Below are 13,977 nucleotides of genomic sequence, written 5' to 3'. Positions count from 1 at the left end.
TAGTGTCATAATAGAAAAGAAGATGCTACGGTCCTATTATCTGATTTTATTTTTATTCATCAACTTTTCATACAGCCTTTATGTTCTGACCTTAGGAGCTTTGCTAATTTTCTGGTGAAAGGTGCTCTCTCAAGTGACCCCTACCTCCCATCCCCCTGAAGAGTGGGTAGGGAAGGAATTGGCAATATGATGTGGAAAAACCTCTGAGCAACAGATCTTTCCTTTTTTTGGTGACAGTATTAATGAACATTTGATGTGAAAGATTGAGAAAACACAGAAAAGTCCTTCACTCACACTCAGAATATCCAGAATTTTTATTAATATTTTGGTGTTGATTCTTCCTGAACCTTTTGTATGCATATAAACATAACATTGTGTTTATTTTACAAAGATGGGATTGTTCTTTATGTGCCACTTTGTAACTTTTTGTTATAAAGAAAAGTAACGACATGAAGCTCCTGTAACCGTGCTGACACCTAGAGAGTGCTCCAGGGTGATGTATTTCCATGCAACTGCGCATAGCTCTACAGCCTGCCTTTTACCAACTGTTTACTGGGCCATCGAATAACCTTGGAGCATAATTCATTTACCCAGCCTTTATGGTTGAGCATCTTTTATAATCCCATTATAATGCTTTAGTCAGGGGACACAGATAAAAACTGATGCATTGTATTGATACTTCTCTATAGCATTCTGATTGTACACTTTGTCTTACGACTTAATTAAATTCATAGGGTGAGTCATTTTGTAGTAAAGGTATTTTAACATTAAATGTTCTTTTTCCAAATTAAAGTTACCATTGATTTTTCACTGAACATTAGATTTCCTCTTTTAGGTTTTCGTGGTTCTTGGTAACCTGTCTTGTGTCTTTGATTCTGAGTAACTAAACTACTACTCTAAGAGATCTGAAATTAACTCTGGTCCTAGGTGACAGACACATCAAAAGACAGCATTAGAAGAAATCTTAGATGATGTGGGAAAATTGGGAAAACCTTAACTGGTTTTGGGTACACTGAAACATGATTATTAGGCACCATTCCAGAGGCAGGACAAACAGTGGTTAGACAAGACAAAACCCGTATCCTAACTCAGGTCCTTACTTTCTAGAGGTGCCTGGGGGCTGACGACACAAGAATAACATCAGGTAGTGAGAACACTAAGAAAGAAAATGAAGGTAATGGGCTGGGGAGGAGGACAGTTTTACAAGGGGTGGTTAAAGACAGCTTCTCTCCTTAAGCGACCCATGAGCAGTCCTAAGAGAGCCGTGTGAGGCTGTGGGAGAAGAGGCTTCTGTGCAGTTCCTAAGAAGGGAATATGCTTGATGCGTGCCAAGGACAGAAAGATGGGTGGCTGCAGCTGAGTGAATGAATGCCAGGAGGAATATGGGGGATTAAGACCTTGTATGCCTAGTGGGCCTTGACCAAAAAATATGAATTTTAGTCTAATTGTAATGGGAAACCATTGAAGGATTATATGCAGGGGAATGATGTTAATTCTTAGAAAAAGGGAAGGGGGGTAGAGAGGGCGGAGGGAGATCAGACCAGCTACTGTGTGAGAATAGACTGTAAGGGTGGAAGGAAGCAGAGAGGGAGACCAGTTAGGAGGCTGGTGCGGTAGCTCAGGTGAGAGCCAACAGTGGCTTGAACAAAAAAGCGATAATAATAAGGGTCTAAAATAGGCTGTAGTATATAGATTGCTCTTGCATTTCATTTGATTCTCACCATGTTCTGAGTTAGGTAGTGTAGGAATTCTTCTCTTAGGTATAAATTGAGTTGTCCAAGGTTTTAAAAATGAGTATTGATAGAGAGTAGGACTGTAAATTCCAAATGCATGGCATATAGGAACAGAATTTATTGTTGACATTATGTGAGCTTCTTTGGAATACTACCTTTTTTCTCAGCCTTTTTTGTTGTTGTTGTTTTAGTGTATTAAAGTAATAAAACTTAAGAGTTAAAACAGTAACACTGCGTAATGTGAAATGAAATGAAGGTAACTTGCAACCCAGAAAGGTTCTTAAAAGTCCAAGAAACTGAGTAAAGTGCTCTTTAGAAATATATAAAGCCAGGTGTACTTACCTATGTGTCACCTCTCAGTCATGATCACTGTAACACTGATTGAGGATTAAAATAAGGCAAAACTGAGAACCAGGGTAGAGGCAGGTACAGAAGCAGTTGGAAACCAGAGCTGGGAAGTTTGGAAGCCAGGATTGTCAGAAGCTAGGAAAGCAGGATCAAGGCTTGGGTGAGCAGTAGCCTGGCAGGTGCAGGAGCCTGCTGTGTACCCGCTGGTGAGGCAGCCCAGCTCAGGGCTGGCTGGCAGGAACTCCCTGACTGCGGTGGAAAGTGTGGACGCAAAGAGATGAAATCATCAGTTTACATGGTAATTGTAAAGATTGTAATGTTTGTATTATGAGCCATAAAACTAATACACTGCACAGTATAGGGATGCTAGGGCAGTTCAGTAAATGCAGTGGTTACCGTTAAGTAAACTGGTGCTCAGCAGTTGGCCCAGAAACTGCTGACATCTCCTGTTTATTTGGAATATATTGAAATCAATATGTCGATATTAATCGCTTTCTGAAATATGCTGCTTCTGTCAGATGCTTTCTTGGTCACTTCCCTCTCCCTCTAATATTTTAACAAGGACAAATCATTTATCGACAGTTTGATAGCATAGTTTTAACACTTTTAGCCTTCAGTAATGCATTTCATTTGTTCTAAGTTGCCTATGTTTTCACACTTTTAACAACTGCAATTGAGATGGATCTTAACAACTGGTAGAATCTTAGATTGGAGGAAAAACAGTACTCAGTGTCGGTGGTGTTTTACAGGTTTCCTCTGAGGAATGTTTACATGAAGACCGAGTTTAATTTTTTTTTAATCATACTTTTTCTACATCGACCTATCATGCTGTCAAATAAGTTGCAATTTAAATTGATAATACAAAAATGATGGGTCTTAAAATACAGTTTTAATCATAACCCCTAATCATGAGCTCAAGAATATTTCTCCTGGGTAAAACATTCTTAGAGGTTTCTAAAGAAATAACTTTCGGAAGAATCCATGTAATTTCCTGAATGCACAGTAATTCCCTGAAGTCTCTAAATTACTGTGTGTGCATGTGGTGGGGAGAGGGATGAGAGGGATGGTGGGTGGTAAAGCTTTGCTTAATAGTTGGCAGTCTTACCTTTGTGATAGTGAAGAGTGTGGTAGGTTTTATCATAGTCTCCTTAGGCTCTTGGGAAGATAGTTCATGGGAAGTGCAGAAATATTGTGTGTATGTATGAGTTTACTGTCTAATGGCTCACATGTCCATTCTATAAGATAGTGATGTGGTATTTTTCATTAGCAAAAAGTGCAAGTTATATAGAAAATTGTTAGTTATATAGGCTATAAACAAAAGATTAATATTTTCTGAAAACCTCATGCAAACTGACAGCAGTAGGGCCCTGGTGTTTACAGTACATTCAAATGATAGGCCAACTCACCAAAGTGGAAATAACACTGATAACTGTGGGAAAATGGTCAAACTGTGTAATCAGAAGAAATACAAATTAGATCTACAGTGAGGTTCCTCATTCATATCAGTAGGAATTTTTTTTTTTTTTTTCAAGTATCCAAAGCAAGGGTAGGAACTCAAAATGTCATGATTGGTAGCATTATACCCTAATGTGCCCCCCACCTTCTTTAGGAAGCAATTTAGCATTGTACATGGAGCCGTGAAAGTGATCTAACCTTTTGGCTTAGTCATTCCACTTCCGAAGATCTTTGCTAAGGAGATAAAACCATTATTTTAAAAAACTATGTACATAAAGATTTTCCTCATAATATTTTAAGAATAGAACTTTGTAAGCACCAATCCCCAGCAATAGGGGATTGGCTAAGTCCAGTATAGGAATAACACTTGATGGGCCAGTGTGTATTCATTAAACAATAAATATGCAACAGTGGGGTGGAGAGCGCTTGTTAGTAACAAGAAGACATAAATTGTACACTAATTAGAGCTTTTTTTAACGTATAAGAAAAGCAACTAAAAGTAACAGTTGTGAATCATTGTGTGTTAATGATTGTGAATGGTTGTGTGTAACTTTTAAACAGAGCATCGTTTTGTCTCATGCAGATTTTTGTTCATGATATTTGATAAAGGAATGAGCAAGTGACTTTTACCTTTCCCCACCTTTAGTGTGATCATCAGTACTGCTGATTAACCAGGTCTCCTTCAGTTGCAAGTTAAAAGAACATCACAGAGTTAAGCACTACTTGACCCAGGAGTTAAATGATCTCCTCAGTTCTGCTCTCCTCTGTTGATGTCTCCTGAAAAGCCTTTCCCCTCATGATAGCAAGGGGAGTGTCCAGCAGCTCAAGACTAGCTAAGGATCCTAGAGTACAGTTCTGCCTTTCTCTTTTCTTGGCAAGCCCCAGGACAGCTGTGATTGATTGGCCGTTCCTGGATCCTGTGCCTACCTTTGAACCCCCTAGGATAGAGTAGGGAGAGTGCCAGCTTTTTTCTGGTCACTTGGGCTAAGTTTACTTTTTTTTTTTTTGCATGTTGTCATTTCTTTTATCCCAGCCTTCTTGACTTTTGTATTTAGATCTGTAGTAGCACATCTTGGTTTGGCGGGTGTGTGTGTGTGTGTGTGTGTGTGTGTGTGTGTGTGTGTTAAAGCTTGCTTCTCTTTGATTCTGGCACTTAATTTTCCTGGACTTCCATTGAAAATTGTTAAGTTTTACCATGCCATAGACACTGATAAATAAGACAGCTACTTTGCAAACATTTCTGCTTATTTTTTAGATTCAAATGTAGTCTATTTACTTTCTTTTTGGTATAGGTAAGTAGTCATGAATTCTTTCGGAAGCTATAGGTTAGAGGCAGCTGTGAAAGTCTCTGCCTGCCATTTTGTGTACAGCTGAAATAATTTATTTTCCCATTGTCTTAATTTTTCAAATATGTAGGAGAAAAAAACTTTAAAATAATTGTATGGGTCTTTTACATAAAAATGTTGAATAGAATATTTTCTCCAAAAGCAGCTTGATAAACTTCAAATTCAGTGAAGGAATTTTCATGAAGAACAAAGCAGTTGGTTTAGCTCTGTAAATTACTAGTGCTGGCAATGACATTAAAATGGATGGCTCAGATTCCTGTTAAAACGGGAAGTCCAAAATTACTGTTCGTGCCACATTCTTTCTGGGTGGGAAAAGGGGATTCTAGGTAGATACATTTGTGAAATGCTGGGTTAGACAGAATTCACTACTAGACTAATTAGTTTTTAATATATCAATGTGTGTATTCTTTGGATTCTCTAAGAGGCAGGGATATATTTGTATTTCACTTTGACCATCAAAGCCATCTTTCAAAAACAGATCAGTTATTATGTGGTTTGGGAAATAATTGCCTTAACCATTACTCTTTATCTGAATCTTGGTCCAGTTTCTTAAAAGATTGGTTAAATGGTTTGAGATGGACTTTGCTGAGGAAGTGTCATAGGGCTTTTATGTTTGTTTGTTTGTTTGAAACAACAACCTTACTATCCTGTGTGGTAGCTTGTGCTTGTTTTGTATTTCTGCCTAAATAGAAGACGCTATCCCACCTTGGTGCAAGGTGGGCTACAGGCAGACCCACCTTTTCGTGTAGGTATGGCCAAAATTTTTTTCTAGTAGCCCTATGATCTGCTCCAGAAAGTACTCTTATTGAAGCCCCAAATTAATCATGCAGCGTGGAATGAAGAAGTGAGTTTAGCTTTGGAAATAGAGGGCAAAGTTAAAAATCACTCTCATGGAAGTGTTCCTCTAGATTAGAACATTGAACTTTTATGTAGTCCTCTTAAATCTGCCATGATGAATAGCCCCCAGATAAACCACAGCCAATGAAATGAGTTCATTTGTTGAATGGAGTTAGAATTAGCCATTTGATTGTCTGAAGAACATTTGCCAAAAGCAACTCACTTCGTTTTGGCATATTTGATATATTGAGCTGGTATCTGACAGTAGTTGGCCACAGCATAACTTGCTTCTTGAGACTGTTCCTGGAATGTGCTAGTAATATCAGCTTTAAAAGAGGGTGACTGAATTTTTAATTGATAAATAGGAGGGGAGTCACATATATGATTCATCTAAAAATGGCATAGATTATTTAGGTGCAAGTTAAAGAAGTCTAAGACATAGCCATGGTTTTAGTCCACATGTATGGAGAGTTTCTACAATTTTGCTGTTTCCCAATAGAATTTTTATATTGTGCCTTTACTAAAATTGCCTTTTTGTCATTACTAAAAGCTCTTCTCAAGACTATTAATAAGTGGTTTCAATCAATGTGTAGCTATCTTTAAAATCATGTATTTTTCTACTCAACTAAATCACCACACCTTTTTCTCTTCTTCCTATACAGACTTAGCTTTGGAACCAAACCCTTCTGACCACCCAAGGGCAAGCACCATTTTTCCGAGCAAATCTCAAACAGATGGTAAGGCAATGCTTTTTTTTCCCTGAGAAAAAGAGTGAAAACTGTTTTTGTTTTGTGTATTATAGGAGGTATTTAGAAAAACTCTTACAGTGGTTTAAATGTTTCACTTTTTTATGTATTCACTTGTCTTATTTTAATATGTTGATGATACAGTTTCCTTTAGTTGTCAGTGTTTTAGGGAGGAGAACACTTAGACTATCTGTTTATACATTTTGCCACCTCTTTATCAACATAGTCAACTGGCCACATGATTTAGATGTGGTCTATTTCTCCATGCTACTTTGTCCTTTTCCCCTTGCTCCGAAGAGCACATATGTTAAAGACAAATGATAGGGTTTAGGTCACAGTTAGGTTTTCATTTGGTCAAATCAGAAAAATCAGTTGTTATATGTGGGAATTGAGCCTTGTGATTTTGGCCCTGTTTTACACAGTGTTCAACCAGACGAGCCTATCTCACATCCAGATTTATGCTACTCAGAACTTTTAAGCTATTCAAAACTTTCTCATCCTAATGTAGTGCTGTGCCAGGGTAATAAGAGCAACATGCCATATGGGGTTTTCCAGAAGATTATCCTCAGCATGTGAAACTCATATACATTTCCTGTGTCCTCCTTGTTTTAAGATGAGAATCAGAACCGTAGAATTTTTTGCACTCCTGCTTGCCTGCTTGTCTTCCTGAATGTTATGTTAAATCCTAGTTTATTTGCTAAAAAGCCATACGTGACCAAGTTTTTCAGTTGATTACGAGAGCAGGAATACAAGAAGTGAACATTCCATAATATTTAAAGTGATGCAGCACAATAAAAAACGGAGGTTTGGTTTTTTGTTGTTGTTGTTTTGCTTTTGGTTTTTTTCCGTTAGATCACTGGTTTTTATAAAAGGATATAACTCAGGAACAGCCAGATGGAAGAGATGCATAGGGCCAGGCATGGGGACAGGGCACAGAGCTTTGATGCCCTCTGCAAGGGTACTACATGCTCACCAACCTGGAAGCTCCTGGGGTTTCTAACTTGCATTTTTCTAGTGTGTGTACTTGAGCCACTCATTTCTGGTTAGGATTGCTCTATTTCTCAGTTTCTTCCAGAGCCATGAGCTGCTCACATGTAGAGGGGCTCTGGAGACAGTAAAAGAAAAGCTGTCCCATGCCTGTCTCTCTCTTCAGCCTTAAGGAATCCGTGCCTGTGATGCCTGTCTGGAGTTAAAGGAGGCAATGTGAGCAAGAGTGTGGCCTAAGACCCTCTTCAGGCTTTTATTCTTCTGGCCTTTGTTGGAGCAAAACCGTTTTGTGTGCTGTAGATATGTTCATTTAGGTCAGCACACTCATTTTAAAATTTACGTTTAACATAGGTTACTTTCCAGTTGTGTATTTTTTCAGTAAGGTATTTGAGTAGGTTACCATTAAGTGGTTCAGGATGCTTCCAGAGATCCTGGTGCGTTCGGAGACGAGTGCCTGGCCAGAAACTGGTTCTTAGAGTCGTCATCTGTAGATTGTGGTAATTAAAGTAAGCTGTGTGTAAATGAAGACTGAGAAAATACTCCTGGCTAGTAGTTCAGCTATGCAGCAGGTACATTTTTTTATTAGCTAAGTTTCTCACCTGGCCTGATTTGCTTTGTCCTTTTCTTTTGTAAATGGGGAGTCTTTCATTTGTGCCTAATACAGAATATCTATTAGGTCAAAAAAGTGAAACTAAGTTTTTAGATTTTATTTATAGGACTCATCTTGCTGGGTGATTTAAATTATATATTTTGTTGGAAATTATTTTAAAAAATAGAATGGAATTCTATCTCATTGTGTTATTGGTAATCCATCAGATAATTAGTGACTACTTTTATTTTTCTATGGCATTTGTATCAGAATTCATCAGTTAATTTTTTTTATTCTTAGTGCGGGAAAAGAGGAGGAGCAACCATTTCAACCATGTAAGTAAACAGTTGAAAAGTTAAGAAATTAATAGTTTGAATTAAAAATATGTCTGCCATGATTCCTAAAAATATGATGGATCCAATACTGTTAGCATGGACCTCTTTTTTGTAGATTTTCTAAATCTCTATTTTCCTAATTATCAAATGGATTCAGGAAAGTCTTTGACTTAGTAGTGCCCATTTTTTAAGGGTTCTGACATTTACGTTAAATTTCACTAATACGGTTGTAGTATAAAGATCTGCCTTAAATTCTTTTGCCTTATTTTTTTGATCTTATTTTTTAACCAAAGTAATAAAAGTATAACAGGTAAGTTAATTTTTAGCACTGTCCATTGACTTCTTGTCATAGCAGGTGAAAGCTGAGCTTCTTCGCTCCACCATGACGTTATTTCCCTCCCTGTGTTCCCTCAACATGTATCAGTTTTTATTAAATCAGAATCAATGTTTACATTACTACGACTCTGCAAATATTGTGCATTGCTGAGCCATATAGTTCTCTGACTGTGCCTCCTCCTTGTACACCCTTCATTCTTTTTCTTAAATATTAATGAAATTGGAGCACTTCTGCACTTCTCTAGGATAACCCAATCCCCCTTTTCCTAGCCAACGTGATCTCACACAGCCAAATGCAGTAAGTAGCTCCCTGCCCGGTCTCCCTGCTTTCACATTCTTCATTTTTTCTGTGGAATTAATTTCCTGACTATATTCACTTGCCTGTTTTCTAACAGCTATTTTTTTCCCCAAATGTTTTAACATTTGTCACATGCCTATGAAAACTATTTTCCGTCTACTAAGCCACATCTCTTCCATTTTTTTCTTGGAGACACTTTGCCCCAATCTTTTGTCTTCCTACTCCCATATAGACTAGTGTTCCCCTAGGCCTGCTCTATGCCTCTTTTCCTGGGATATCTGTGTGAAGTCATCTGGGATCTCACATAACTCTGCTCTCTTATGTTGGATCCCCTATGTCCTAGATTCTGTTTCCCTCTTGTCTTGTTATACTTCCTTGTTTTACTGGAGCACATTTTCCTGGGAAAAGGGCACATGGGCAGAAAGTTTAGAGAGATCTAGCTTCTCTGAAACTCCTTCTATTTGATAAAGTATAGAATTCTCAGTTGAAACTAATTTTTGCCGTTCTAAAGACATTTCCCTCTCATCTTCTCATTTACACTGTTGCTCTTAAACCTGTTGACATTGTATGGTACATTGTACATTACCGATTTTAGTCATTTTCCCCCATCCCTTCCTTCTCGGGAACCTTTTAGTACCTTCCCTCTCCCTGGGATTTTGAAATTTCATAATTTGGTTTGGTATAGACCTTTTTGGTGTGTTTCTTTGATATTCTGTTTTTTTCTTCCAGGTTCCTATTATTCAGATGTTGGAAGTCTTAGACTTACCAGATCGCTAACTTTTTTCCCCTCCTGCTTTGCATTTTGTCTTTTTGTCCTGCTTCCTGGAGATTTCCTTGACTGTGCTCTAATCCTTCTATTGAATATATTGTTTTGTCTACCTTATTTTCAATTTATAGAGTTCTCTTATATCCTGTCATTCTTTTTTTCACTGATGCAATTTCAAGTTTTCATTTGCTCCTGAGTTTTTATCACTCCCATCAATTCCTTCTTCCCGTTTTGTTTTGTTTTTTTTTAAAGCGTCCTTATATTTTATTTTATTTATTTATTTTTTGGCTGCATTGGGTCTTGGTTTCTGCACGTGGGCTTTCTCTGGTTGCGGTGAGCTGGGCCTACTCTTTGTTGGGTGCGTGGGCTTCTCATTGCAGTGGCTTCTCTTGTTGCGGAGCACAGGCTCTAGGGCGTGCGGGCTTCAGTAGTTGCGGCTCATGGGCTCTAGAGCGCAGGCTCAGTAGTTGTGGCGCATGGGCTCAGTTGCTCTGTGGTATGTGGGATCTTTCTGGGCCAGGGCTCGAACCCGTGTCCCCTGCATTGGCAGGCGGATTCTTAACCACTGCGCCACCAGGGAAGTCCCATTCCTTCTTCCTGTTTTGATCTCTTACTTGTTGGGGGCTTCCCTCAAACGTGTGATGGTCCTTGGCTGTCTGTTAAGATCTAATTGGAAGCATCACTTGGACAACTCGTTAACTGATGGGCCTCACTGCAAGGATTTGGGGACCACGCCTCTGAACTCTGAGCCTGCCTTGGGTTCTGTAAGACAAACTGGTTTTCTTGTTCCTGTCCTAGTCAGCCTCTGTAGGTACCAAGGTTGTGCTTCCTCTGTTCTGCCATGTCAGTTACCACTCCTTTATCTAGTCTTTTCACCTTTCAAACATTAAAAATCATCTGCTGTTTATCCTGTCTTATGTATAGCTTTTTTAAAAAATGCCTTTAATTCTAATGAGATGATATCTGAAAGAAGGGGGAGAGGAAATAGATTTGTGGTCAGTCTACTCAAACTTAGATTTATTCTTTGAATATAGGTTCTGAGTTTGAAGTTTAATGCAATATAATTAACGATATTAATTCAGACAATATTTTTGATTATACCTATAATTAGAATATTATACTTTTCTACTAAGGCCTTGAGTATGAATTCTATTCAAACCACTCACCCTACCATATTGTCCATTAATGTGCAACATAGATGGAGTATTACAGACTTTTCAGTGAAAGTCATTGATTCTTAATAAACGTATCCAAAACTTGTGAAAAGGGGGAAGAAAAAAGTGAACTTCAGCTTTATTCTCTCTCTTTTTTTTTTTTTTTCATTTATATACTTTTATTTGGGAATGTTTAAATCAATACAGAGAAAACGAAATTTCAGAGACAATGAATATCATTAGTTTGGATATCATTACTTTATTATAAAAGAAACACGGAAATTATTTACAGGATGAAAGATTTCAGAACTTCAGTGGCAGCTTCACGTGATGCCATTGGGGGAACGGGCAGCTTCACGTGATGCCATTTCAATAGTGACTTATTTTAGTCGACATATTTTCCAAGAATGTCACCATCTCTAAATAAGAAATAATCCTTGTCATCTAGAACTACTTTGGTGCCTCCATATTCTGGGAGAAGAACTTTATCTCCAACTTTCACACTAACTGGTTGAATCTCTCCACCCTTTCCTTTAGAGCCTGATCCAACAGCTACTACCATTGCTTGCAATACTTTTCCTTGCGATTTTTCTGGAAGCATAATGCCTCCTTTGGTTACAACTTCGGGTGCACTTCTTTCAACTAATACTCGGTCAAAGAGGGGAAGAAACTTTCTAAATGCCTGTCCTGCCATGACTCGGGTTGCCGCACTTCGTACTCTCGCTCTCTCCAGCTTTATTCTTTTAATGGGTTAAAATCAGAGGCAGTAGGCACAATGGGAAGAGTCATTGGGTGGGGGCAGGATTTCAACAGGTACTTGACCTTTAATGATAAGCTTTGAGGGTTGTTACTTACTAGCCTCCTAGGTATGATTATTTTCTAGTCTTCACCATTAAACCTGCAGTCTACTAAGCAACCTTTCCCCTTATAAAGATTGTAAAAGTCCATGTATTTTGTCCTTAGTGCTGAATGAAGATAAATACTCTTCTTCAGTGACCAATTGAAATAATACCTATGAACATTAAACTGTCAGTAGTGTTTTTTGCTACTTGTTTTTTTTTTTTTTTGTATTTGCATTTTATACCCTTATGTGTGTCAGTGCAGTTTATTGAGGTTGTGAGCCAGCAATGGTAAAGCTTTAATCATAAGGGACAGTTATCTTAAATTTTCAAGCAAGATGAGAGGAAAGTAATCTGCTGGCAGCTAACATATCTAGGCTTTGCTCAGAGGCTTCAATTCTGCCATCCTTTAGTGAACACTAGATGCTGGAAAGTTTGAATAGTTTCAGGAGTAGGCCTGTGGAAGTGTTTCTTTTGTAGGATCGAGCCAGTAGACTGTAAGTTGCTGATACAACTTAAATGAGCCCCCATAGGATTATAGAGCACATCTAATTAAAAATTTTAAATGTTTTAGCAGTAATATTTCCAAAGACAAATCAATATACATTCATAATAGAAAAAAAAGTTTTTAATAGAGGAAAACAGGATAAATAGCACCCAAAGCTCTACCAACTAGTCTATATTTTGGTACATTTCCTTACTATTTTTATTCCCCTCATATATATAGATTTTTGGTCAGAATTGACTTTTATTACGTGTAGTGTATGTCATATTATACCCTAATAGTAGTGACCTTAAAAGATAACCTGCTTCGTTTAGAATCAAAGTATTTGAATGAGTGAATTTTCATTTTTCATGCTGTATCTGTTTTTTGAGATTCTAAAATTACACATTAACCAAATAGCTTAAGGACCATATCAGAGTTTTAGTTTAAAACATTTCTAGCTTGAAGGAGAAATTAGTCTTCCAAATAGTGATACTGTTTCAAATATGTTACATCTAGAACTTTTTGTTAATAAGGAATAAGTGGCTTTGCATAAAGCATCTGAAACAAGCAAAATGGTGTTTTATATATGCCATTTGGATATTTCTGATTATTGGATACTGGCAATTTTTATTTAAATGCTCTGTATTTTAAAAAGCATCAACTAGATTTTCTCCCTGCCTCACCTTTCATGTATTTGTGGAGGACATTGATGGGAGAGTGTGACAGCATGGTGAAAACTATTTTATATGAATAGGAGGAAGGAAGGCTCATCTGAATTAGTAAACAAACAAAAACCAAAACCAAAACCCAGCTTTAAAATTGTTCGTATTCTGTGGTATTAAAGAATGCTACTCTTCCTTCCAGTGGCTTTCAGTGATTGGGATTTGGTTATTGGCCTTACTTTAAGGAAGAGAGTTGTCCTAACATAGTTTAGGCCATTTTAGTATTTGACTATTGCCGTGTTCATGGGCTCTTCACAAATAAATGGATACTTCTAAAGTGTTTTAAAGATAGTTCATTCTCTAGAGGGTCTCAAAAAGTTCTTTGTCACCTATCCAACACCACTGTAGATAAATTCTCACGAATTTGTACCTTTAGTAAGATTTACCTCCAGTTGTAACTGATCTTAAATAATTTCTCAAACACTTGTCGAATCCTAATTTGTCCCAGATTCTGTGCTCAGTAGCTGGAGGTAGGAGAAGAATCTTCCTAACCTGGAGAAGCTTGTTTACTTAAGAGGGTGGTACTATGCAAGCAGCTGAGACCATGGAACAGTTGGTAAATTAGATGTGTGAGTGTGCAGAAAGTGAGAAGTTTTGTGGTGTGCCTGCTGGCAAAGGGATCCTAGAGGCAGATGGGGTCAAGCTTGCTGGGACAGGAGGAAGAAAAAGGCATTGCAGGCAGAGAGCAGCATGGGTGAGGCAGGAGTGTCAAATAACACGTAGAACAGAATTAGTACAATTTTGAAATGAATGGCAAGTATTCTCTGAGGTTCTCACTTGAGTAATGTAATGGCAGTCTTACTTAAACATGAAGTGAGAAGTTAAATTCTCAGAGTTGTTTTATCCGTTTTTTTTGGATGCGAGAGAATCTTTAAGCAGTACCTTTTTGTCCTCCAGATAAGGAAATTGAGGCCCAGAGAGACTTATGGCCCCCAGCTTTTTAGTGATAGAGCAGCCCTGGCATGCCCAGCCTCTGATTGGAAAACGTTTGTTTCGTCA

At 37.9% G+C, this 13,977-nt stretch overlaps 2 protein-coding genes and 1 long non-coding RNA gene across 3 annotated transcripts in view; 1 reads left to right on the top strand and 2 right to left on the bottom strand.

The window, feature by feature from the left end:
* LOC309653481 (cyclin-Y-like protein 1) overlaps positions 1-13,977 on the top strand; it is a 228,389-nt gene that overhangs the window by 2,993 nt on the left and 211,419 nt on the right. Inside the window, exons 2-3 of the mRNA XM_082478442.1 lie at positions 6,382-6,456; positions 8,342-8,376. Coding sequence (XP_082334568.1) covers positions 6,382-6,456; positions 8,342-8,376 — 110 coding nt within the window. The remainder of the gene's footprint in view (positions 1-6,381; positions 6,457-8,341; positions 8,377-13,977) is intronic.
* The window catches only part of LOC309653482, a 194,329-nt gene that overhangs the window by 163,107 nt on the left and 17,245 nt on the right, over positions 1-13,977 (bottom strand). The gene's annotated exons all lie outside the window — the stretch shown is intronic.
* On the bottom strand, positions 11,211-12,056 carry LOC309653478 (10 kDa heat shock protein, mitochondrial). The gene has a single exon (XM_082478439.1). The coding sequence runs from the start codon at positions 11,622-11,624 to the stop codon at positions 11,316-11,318; it is 309 nt and encodes a 102-aa protein (XP_082334565.1). The 5' UTR covers positions 11,625-12,056; the 3' UTR covers positions 11,211-11,315.

Source organism: Balaenoptera physalus (genome assembly GCF_965194825.1).
Source record: "Balaenoptera physalus genome assembly, contig: HAP1_SCAFFOLD_688, whole genome shotgun sequence".
NCBI lineage: Eukaryota > Metazoa > Chordata > Mammalia > Artiodactyla > Balaenopteridae > Balaenoptera > Balaenoptera physalus.
The sequence above is the reverse complement of the archived record's forward strand: the minus strand, read 5'-3'. Positions and strand labels throughout refer to the sequence as shown.

Coding starts and splice junctions, on each gene's coding strand:
- LOC309653478 (XM_082478439.1), bottom strand. CDS start 11,624: ATGGCAGGACAGGCATTTAGAAAGTTTCTTCCCCTCTTTGACCGAGTA.